This window comes from Octopus sinensis, linkage group LG12 (genome assembly GCF_006345805.1).
Source record: "Octopus sinensis linkage group LG12, ASM634580v1, whole genome shotgun sequence".
In the NCBI taxonomy this organism is placed as follows: domain Eukaryota; kingdom Metazoa; phylum Mollusca; class Cephalopoda; order Octopoda; family Octopodidae; genus Octopus; species Octopus sinensis.
In genome coordinates, this window is record NC_043008.1 from 9,585,108 (window position 1) to 9,596,938 (window position 11,831).

The 11,831-nt window shown below is 34.1% G+C and overlaps 1 protein-coding gene across 3 annotated transcripts in view; it reads left to right on the forward strand.

Moving 5' to 3' along the window:
- Positions 1-5,897, forward strand: part of LOC115217979 (voltage-gated potassium channel subunit beta-2) — a 258,449-nt gene extending 252,552 nt beyond the window's left edge. For all 3 annotated transcript variants that reach the window (XM_036507793.1, XM_036507792.1, XM_029787715.2), the window contains one exon: positions 5,685-5,897. In XM_036507793.1, the coding sequence (XP_036363686.1) occupies positions 5,685-5,769 (85 nt within the window). In that variant the 3' untranslated portion in view covers positions 5,770-5,897. The remainder of the gene's footprint in view (positions 1-5,684) is intronic.
- Positions 5,898-11,831: the final 5,934 nt, after the last annotated feature.

The following is an 11,831-nucleotide window of genomic DNA, read 5'->3' on the forward strand; positions in this document are numbered from 1 at the left end:
TAACCAACAGAATGCCACGATTTGCTTCCAAATGGTTGAATGTTTTTTTCCTTTATTTAAGCTTGTTTCATTATGTTTTTCTCTTGTTTCCCTTTCTTTTTAAATATTTATTTATTTATTATTTGTTTGTTTATAATTATCTTTTGCATCCTAATTATGCTCACGCTATTCCATTAATGCAACATTTTATTGATGTTGTTCCAGTAGTAATTATTGTTATTTTTTTGCTCTTGTTGTTGTTGTCGTTGTTGTTGCTACTGTTGTAATATTCTAATTTGTTAAGATTTGTTTTATTTTAGTTTTTTTTCTTTTATATTTTTATTATATTTTTATTGTATTATTGTTTTCAGCCTCTGTATATTTTTAGCATGAACTATTATTACACATTAATAAATGATTTCAGTTCATTATTTGCCAGGATAATACACTACTACTACTACTACTACTACTACTACTACTACTACCACTACTGCTGCTACCACCATTGCTGCTGCAGCCATCACCACCACCATCACCACAGCCACCACCACCACTTCTACCGCAGCCACCATCACCACCATTACTACTACTACTTCCACCCCGACCACTATAACCACCACCACCACAGCCACCACCACCGCCACCACCACCACCACCACCACCACCACTACTACTACAGCTACTACTACTACTACTGCTGCTGCTGCTACTACTACTACTACTACTAATACCACTACTACTACAACTACTACTACTGCTACTACTACTACTACTACTACTACTAATAATAATAATAATAATAATACCACTACTACCACTACTACTACTAATTCTGCTACCACCACTACTACTACTACTGGTACTACTATTCAAACTCACTGAATGTCTCTTTATGTTGCGTATTGTAGAATGCCCCTAGTTACTCATAAACTAATTACTGCCTTCACACCATCCGCAAACATACACACACAAACACATAAACACACACAGACAAAGGAATACATCCTCACAATCACACACATCATGTACGAATACACCACACATAATATATATATATATATATACATACACACAGAAGAACGAATACATCCTCACACTCACACACATCATGTACGACACACACACACACAAATATATATATATATTACACACAGAAGAACGAATACATCCTCACACATACACACATCATGTACGAACACCAACACACACAATATATATATGCATACACCCACACAGAAGAACGAATACATCCTCACACATCACCACTCATGTACGAACCCACACCCACACAAATATTATGATATATACATACACCAGAAGAACGAATACATCCCACACATCACACACATCATGTAACGAACACAACACCACAAAATATATATTATACATACACCCACACAGAAGAACGAATACATCCTCACACATCACACACATCATGTACGAACACACACACACACAATATATATATATATATACATACACACAGAAGAACGAATACATCCTCACACATCACACACATCATGTACGAACACACACACACACAAATATATATATACATACACACACACAGAAGAACGAATACATCCTCACACATCACACACATCATGTACGAACACACACACACACAAATATATATATATATATACATACACACAGAAGAACGAATACATCCTCACACCACACACATCATGTACGAACACCCCACACCAAATATATATATATATATACATACACACAGAAGACGAAGACATCCTCACACACCTCACATCACCACACATCATGTACGAACACACACACACACAAATATATATATATACATACACACACACAGAAGAACGAATACATCCTCACACATCACACACATCATGTACGAACACACACACACACAAATATATATATATACATACATACACACAGAAGAACGAATACATCCTCACACATCATGCCCACCACACACACACTTCTAGTATTTCTTTATGCTTTTATTGTTATTATGCAATTCGTGCTGCAGCACCACACAGACGTTGAGCCATTGTCTGTGGCACTGCCATAGTTCTGGTTGTAACATTTGTTAATGACGGCTGGCAGATTCTTTTAATCATCATCATCTTGGTCATCCGTCAGAGCAACAAGAACCTTTTGATGACTTGTTTAATCTTTTAGTATTCGGATTATTTTGTCACATACAATGGTTTCAAATTTTACCACAAGGGCACCACCAATTTTTGGGGAGAGAATGAGATGATTACATTGCCCCCCACCAATGTTCAACTGGAACTTATTTTATGGACCCCGAAAGGATGAAAAATAAAGTCGACCTTGGCAGAATTTGAACTCAGAATGTTATGACGGGTGAAATACCTATTTCTTTACTACCCACAAGGAGCTAAACACAGAGAGGACAAACAAGGAAAGACAAACGGATTAAGTCGATTATATCGACCCCAGTGCATAACTGGTACTTATTTAATCGACCCCGAAAGGATGAAAGGTAAAGTCGACCTCAGCGGAATTTGAACTCAGAACGTAGCTACAGACAAAATACCGCTAAGCATTTTGCCCGGCGTGCTAACGTTTCTGCCAGCCCGCCAGCTCGCCAGCTCGACAGGTGAAATACCGATAAGCATTTTGTCCAACACACTTTGGGTTCTGCCAGCATGCTGCCTTTATTCAGTCAAATATAATGCTTATTTATTACCATTGTTTTGAATTAATCATGCATTATCCTATGGCTTCAAGATTATGCACTTGTTTATGTTTAGAAGGGCATTGTAGGGTAGGTGTGAGAGGTTGGATCTGGGCAGTTTGAACATTAAAGAAGCAGAACATTTTGGCTGGATACGGCCTGTTTCAATGCTAAAGAGTTAAAGTGATGAAGTAATGCACACCATCAACCTCACTCTCTCATCCATGACCATCTTCGATCCAGTGGCAAGACCAGGGATGGGGATGGATGCAGTGAATGACCCCAGTGTTTTAATTGCCTCATCTTGCTCTCTGCCCTCCACAATAAGTTGCTGTTGTTATCTTCCCCTTTCTTGGACAATAACGGTCTCTTCTGTAGAGTGGCTGCCAAATCTAGTCTTCACATACATAGGTAGGAAAACTCTAAAGAGCCAATTAACCTATACCTGGGACATTGACAGGGGTTTGGAGTCAGAGTCAACCTTGGAACAATAGTAGTCAACTGGTAGTTCCACATTTCTAAAAACATTGGAAATTCCTGCAGCAAGGCCCCAGGACTGGATGCAGCATAAAGTCATACTCAGGACATTTAACTGTGAATGATTGACCCTTCTTTTCCAGCAATACAATCCCCTAAAGTTTTTGGTACTTGTCATCCTGGCTTAACTTTCCAATAGATTTACAATAATATTTTGGCATCAAACACTAAGATATTCAAAACCAATGAAAGGAATATGCACACACACACATATAATACATACAAGATTAAAATTCATGAACTAAAATAGAACAATCAATTCAATTGTAGAGTAGAATATACGAAGATAAGAAAACTATTGATTATGCATTAGTCATATGCATTAGTCATATGCATTAGTCATATCGTTTATCTTGACAGGTTTAGTCAAACAGACCAAACCCAGTACTTATTTTTAAGTTTGGTACTATTTTTCTCACTCTTTTTGCCCAAACAACTGTTTTATGGGGATGTAAACAAGCCAACAAAGGTTGTTGAGCAATGGTGGGAGGACAAACATAAAGACACATATTTATATACATATGATTATGAAGATGATGATGATTATGATGATGATGATGATGATGATAGTGATGATGATGATGATAGTGATGATGATGATGATGATGGTGATGATGGCAATTCCTCGTAGTTCCAGAAAGACAGTTCTGCAATTTCCCGCAGAACAACCTGCATAAATGAATTGTGTGCAGTGACCAAATGCATATGTTGCGCATTAGCTTACAGCCTCCATCAAATCGATATTACCTGGACAGGTGTGCATTGTATCACATGTCAGGTGTCAAAGTGATTGAAGAACAATGTAAGATGAAGTCTTTTCCTCAATAACACAATGCCCCACCTGGTGCAGGAGTTGAAACCCCAAACTTGCGATCATAAGTGCAACACCTTAACCATTAGGTCATGCACTCTCATATACATACATGCATACATACATGCATACATACATATACATGCATACATATACATACATATGCATGCATACATACATGCATACAATCATACATACATGCATATACACACATGCATACACACATACATACACATACATGCATACATATATATATACATGCATACACATCCACACACACATATGTCAAGGACAAATGACCAAGATCTTTGGCAATATGCTGTGCTTGAGAAGAAAACCCATCAAGGAAAATGAAATTGTAGTCATGGCAGGTACTGGTGTCACACAATAAAAGCACCCATTACACTCTCGGAGTGGTTGGCGTTAAGAAGAATATCCAGCCATAGAAACCATGCCAAATCAGACCGGAGTCTGGTGAAGTCCCTCAGCTTACCAACCCTGGTCAAACCATCCAACCCATGCCAGCATGGACAACAGACGCTAAATGATGATGATGATGATATATGGTATCTGGCAGAATTGCTAGTATATCAGACAAAATGCTTTGTAGCATTTCTTCCAACATTCTGAGTTCAAATCACGCTGACATCATTTTTGCCTTTCATCCCTTTGAGGTTCATAAAATAAAGTACCAGTCAAATACTGAGCAAGCTAACATGGTCAGCTTTTGCCCTCCCCTTAAAATTGCTAGCCTTGTATCTAATGTACAAATTTGTAATTAAATTATTGAGCATTAAATGAAACAGCGGTAAAGAAACAAAGACAACTAATTTGTTGATAATAATAAATAACTGCTAACTTCTTTATCTCTATTTTCTTTTCTTCTTTTAACTATATATATATATATCCTCCTCCTCATCATCATCATCATCGATTAACGTCCGTTTTCCATGCTAGCATGGGTTGGACGGTTCGACTGGGGTCTAAGAAGCCAGAAGGCTGCACCAGGCTCCAGTCTGATCTGGCAGTGTTTCTACAGCTGGATGCACTTCCTAATGCCAACCGCTCCGTGAGTGTAGTGGGTGCTTTTTACATGCCACCAGCACAGGTGCCAGGCGAGGCCGGCAACGGCCGCAATCGGGTGGTTACGTACCACCGGCACGGAATCCAGGCAACATGGCACTGGCATCGGCCACGTTCGGATGGTGCTTTTTACGTACCACCGGCACAGGGATTACAACTACTATTTCCATTGATTTTTGATGTTGATGTACTTGACTCTATAGGTCTCCTCAAGCACAGGGTCGAAACATTTCTTTACTTGCCACCTGCACAGGAGTCAGTCCAGCAGCACTGGCAACTGCTGGGTGCCAGTCATAGGATTGGTTCAATTTCGATTCCGATTTCACTTGCCCCAACAGGTCTTCACAAGCAGAGTTTAGTGTCCACTGGCACACACACACACTCACTCACATAATGCCTATATATATGCATTTGCACAAGCACAAATCATTCATGCACCACACACTACATATTTCATACGTGTCGGAAATTATGCATGTTACTTATAAATCTATGTTGCTAAGTTATGTTTTGTTGCTAATATCAATGTAACCGTTGCTATCATCAACTGCACCATGCTTTACTAACGATCCATAATCTATATTTCAGGGTCATTAACAATCCACGCTTGAGGAAGTGGCTCAACGAGATTGAATATTTCAATACTAGTTTCATTCTCTCAGAACATGAATGAAGTCCACATAATCTTCCATCTCCACTGAGCATCGTTTGATTAACTTCACTCAGTGTTTCTGAAAACACATTAATATGATACACTCACACACATACAAATCTAGTACACACACTCACATGAACACACACGCGTATGCACATACACACACACACACACACAGTAATATCAACACTGCATGAATGGATAAATATTCTTTATTTTTGGATTAACAAGGCTGACATTGAGTGACCCTTGATGGAGATTAGCACCAACATTCCCTGTGGCTTGCATGAAACTAATGGTAGCCTCGTTAACCCACAGATAAAGAATATATAAATATATATATGTGCATATCAGTGTGTGTGTATAAGTATATATATGCACATTCACATATATATATGCACACATATATATATACATATGTATACATATATATATATATATATATATATATATATATATATTATATTGCATAAATATATATACAACTAATTTTCAGGAGTGCATAGGACAAGTCCATCTCATCAGATGCTCCTATCTGAGTCAAACTAAAATATATAACGCCTACCAAATCTGTGAAGCACTATTTTCTTTCATCTGTTAACTCACATATGTATGAAGACATATACATGCATACATACATTCATATATATATATATATACAGACACACATATACATATATGTACATATGATATATAAAAAAATATAAGGAGTGTGTTGCATTACATAAATATTTCAAGGATTTTTTATAAAAACATAAGAACTGGTAAATTTTCCGTGTTTTTGTTAATTTTTTCAAGTTGTTATGTTTTTATATAAAGTTTATATATATATATATATATAAAATCTTCTCTCCAACTATTAAAACTGTATCAAGGAATTTCCAAAACACTCTAAATATATATATATATATATATATACATATAGATAGATAGATAGATAGATAGATATAGATATAGATATAGATATATACACATTTGCACATACATGTACATAAACACACACATATTTATATAAATATATCACGATGTATGTTTGTCGTATGCAAGATAAACTGGGTTACATATCTGAACAAAGGTTCCACTTAATTATATTTTTTCATTGACTGAAATATTCACAAGATCTAGAAAATATAACTATCGAAAACCAGTCAATTTACAATGAATTTTGCACCTTTTCTCACAAACACACTCTGTAATAAATCATTTACTATTCATCACACGTTGAGAAAACCTGTTGGATGAATAGCTATTTGTGTTAGACACCAACTGCATAGCATTGCCAAATGCAATTTAAATAGCACTGTTGGTAGCTGATTGTTCTCAACTAAAAAGCCATGTATGGATATATATGCTGGTGAAAGACTGAAAACTAAAAAAGGAAATCTCACGAAGAGCACTGTATTGCTCTAGATATTAAATTCATCATTCCCAATGATTCAGAAGTGTGTAACTCAACTCTTTTCTATGAAGCATTTAAATACAGATAAGGGGTATTGTAAATATATACACGTATACGTTTGAATATATATATTACTAGCAGCATAGCCCAGCGTTGCTCGGCTTGTTTTCTTTTCGACCCTTTAGAATTGGAATTTTTGAAAAGTAAGAATTCTGCATTATGTAGCTTGTTATTCTCTTTAAGTAAACATTTTTCTGGTTGAAATACACCGAAAAATGACGACACAGCAGTCAAAAAATCGTAAAAAATAAGGATTTTCATAGAATAAAAGCACTTTTTTGATGTAAATAGTTTTTGGTGTTTACATGGTCCAATTTGAATTTTCTCTTCTACGGAAGGAAGAGCAAGCCTTCTTCTATCATACTCTCAATTTGGGTCAACTTGCATCACAGGGTCTCGGAGGAGATAGTATACACACATACATACATATATATATGTATGTATGTATATATATATGTATATATATGTATATATATATATATATATATATATATATATGTATATATATATATATATATATACATACATATATATATATATATACATACAGACATACATATACATATATATATATACACACACACACATATGTGAGTGGACAAACTGTGTGCCGTGAGCTTAAGGATTGCTGGAGACACCAGGCACATTACATAAATCTGTCTAATTTCAGTGTGTCCATGGCAAGAAACTATTAACAGCTTTCATTTTAAATACTGTGTACATTAAATAATATATATGTGTGTATGTATATGTATATACGACCAGCTGAACAAATGACATTAATGCTCACTGTTACTTGCAACAGTAATTTGATTGCTCCCAATGTGCATTGCATGATATGGTGCAGTTTTTTTAGTTCTTGGTGTATTTTCTTTTCTTATTTTGACTTGCATGAATTTATTTTACTGTCATAATACAATACGTGTGATATATATGACATATGCATACATGCCCACATTCACACACATAGTTCATAGTCATATATATTATATATATATATATATATATATTATATATACATACATATATATATATATATTATATATATATATATATATATATATATATATATTATATATACATACATATATGCATATATCTATATCTATATCTATCTATCTATCTATCTATATATATATATATATCATTCTATCTATCAATCTATCTATGTATCTGTATCTATCAATCAATCTACCTATCTATCTATCTAAAATTTATAGAGGTACATACTTATATATGTGTATGTATGTATTTATGTATGTTTATGTGTGTGTATATATTTGTATTTGTATTTGTGTGTGCATATGCTTACAGGTCACCAGATTTGGTAATTATATGATGGAGTGAGTTTACCTGAATCAGAATGAAAATGAGAGGAAGTTTAAATGAACATCCTAGGCTGGGCACTATTTTTTACATCATCTTAATATCATGCACTCTCTCTCTCCCATTTCCCCCTCTCTCTCTTATACACATGCACCCACACACATATACTGTAGCTTTATACACACACCTGAAACGGCCAGATATTGTTGATTCGGATAACGAGCAAAAGTGATGCCCTGGTGTAGAAATCAGTTGCTTGTTAGATGTAAATGTCTTGTCAAAATTTAGGTTAAAAAAGAACAGATACAGAGAACAAAGAAGAAACCTCTATCTCTCATAACAAGGATGCAGATTTACATTGATGTATGTTGTAATGGGTTCTCTGGGATAAATAAAAAACAGGTCTGCATAAAATCTAGACCACACCGGGGTTCATCAAAACACAACGGAGAGATGGACATTTTTTAAACATATAAACATACACATACATACAAATATATAGACAACCGTATCTGTAAACGCCAAGCAATTCCAATTACTACAAACTCCAGGAGCTGTTTTGACTTGAACAAACAAGTCTAGCCACATTGCTAGTATACATACACACTTACACACATACAACAAGAAAAAAACAAATGAAGTTTAAAATTTACTACAGCTGTTTCGGTGCCATTCATAGATTACATCATAGCATAAATCCACCATCCTCAGATATAATTTTAAACATGTATAAACAGGCAGGTAAAAACCTTCATGACAGCCTATTCAACAATGTGATAAAAAGTCACATTGTTCTTTCTCATATTAGTTGTTGAATAGGTCATCATCAAATTTTTACCTTGGCTGTTTACACATGTTTAAAATTTTAGCTGAGGATGGTGGATTTATGCTATGATGTAATCCATGAATGGTACCGAAACAGCTGTAGCAAATTTTAAACCCCCATCTGTGTTTTTCTTTTCATATTTATGCCACACCTTGACTCAACCTTGAGTCAGATCTACAGTGTATATTGGGTATGCTACCTATACACACACACACACATATATATTTATATACATATATACTCATACATGCAGTATACTATGAACAAATGACACCTAATGGTTGTTTTATCTTACTGTCATCCTACTTGATGTGCCTAGCTTCTAATGGACCCTATAACTACTTGTGTGCGTGTGTGTGTGTGTGTGTGTGTGTGTATGTGTGTGTAAATTAAAAGGATGGCTTGTTACCAATTTGAACCTAAAGGTAAAATTAATAGAGATCACAAAAGTGATGGGGGTTATTCCAGGTATTGCTAGAAACAAGAGTTAAAATAACTCAAAAGATGTTGCTTTTTGAGTTGTTTTAACTCTTATTTCTAGCAATAGTGGTGTCAGTCAGTGCCCTCCGTCACTTTTGTGACCTCTATATACATAAATATATATATATATATATATATATATATATTGTAACTGTATGTATATATGAAGGCATGTATGTATGTATGTATGTATGAAGGTATGCATGTATATATGTATGCATTTTTGCCTGCATATATGTACATCTATGTGTATGCATATATGTATATAGGCCACTTGAGTCTGTAAGCTCTTATGGAAAGGGGTTTGACTGAATTAGAAATGAAATGAGATCAAGGACAGATTTACATCTACTTATCATCTAATAGCCTAACAGAACACACTATTTCTCCCACTTTAGTTTCTTACATACATACATACACACATGTATCGTTTTATATATATATATATATATACACACATACATTTATAGGTATGTATGTATTGCGTGGGTTTGTGCATTTTGTGTCATTTTTCAAACTATATCTTTTCAACATCGTTTCACACCCATTTTTTTAATCATTCAACAACTTTCTATCTCTCACTTTCCCCCTCTCTCTCTCTCTCTTTCTTTCCTCTCAACCTCTCACCCCTCTCTCTCTCTCTTGTTCTCTTCCTCCACAAGTATTAATGAAGGGATTATTGTAGTATCAACACTTTACCATTGTCCATGAAATATCTAGTGCCTCCCATTAGCAATAACCTTAAGAAAACGGCTTCCTTAAAGAATGGGTGCTGTGTAATACAATGATTAAGGGAGTATCCCAGCCACTTAAATAAGTTTGAATGTAGAAAATTTAATTTGATTTCTATTTTAACTACAAACTCTTTGCATGCAAATATATAAATTTGCATATATATATATATATATATATATATATATATATATGATATTAGGGATATAACTCCAAACTTACCGGGAAAAATTCAATTTAATATTAGATCAAATTTCACAATATAAATATATAATACATTAATTTTTTTATTTATGATTTGGTTTATGTCTATCATTGTTTGAATTGCATTATAGTGTGTTTTTCTCCAATCCATATATATATATATATATATATATATACACACACAAACACACTATGAGGATATTTAATCTCTTATAGGGATAGTTTTAACCAAATATATTATAAAACATCAAATATTATTAATAAGTTTGAAAATGGAGAGATTTAATTGATATAAATTAATCTATTAATTAATTAACGTTGCCTACAATTACTTCACTTCACACCCAAGTTATTATGTGTTTTATAATTTAAATTGGGTGTGAAGTGAAACAATTGTAGACAATGTTAATTAATTAATAGATTAATTTATACCCATTGGATATCTCCATTTTCAAACTTGATGATGATGATGATATATATACATACATACACACACACTTGTATATATATATGATTGACCGCTAGTCACTAAAGCTTTTTTTATTCTCTCTCTGTTTATTTTCTTGTGCTCCTTTTTGTTGAAGAGCGTGCGCTCGAAATGTAAAAGACTTTCTCACCTTCCCAAGCATTAAACTAATACACCAGTTTGTCGTTTACACACTTGTCTTTGTCTTTTCTTTCTTTTGTAAATTCCAACTATATATACATATATATATATATATATATATATATATATTCTGTATATAGTCAAATTGAACATTAAAAATAACAAATTACATAACAACAAAAGAACGTACATATATATTAGCTTGATGCTCAGTAAAAGAGTGAGTTTTTTATTCTTCAAGCATAGCTCTTAAAGGAAAAGATCCAGAGAAGGAGAAAATAGTTCAGTAATGTGTTACAATACATTTGTGAGTAATAATGTACGTGTTTTGGTTGAATTTCTTTTTAATTTCTCACCAATGGAGAGAGATCTGATTTCAAACCAAAAATCATGGTTCTTTTATCGAAATTTAGACAACATCAGTTAGGTAGTTATGCATGCATGTA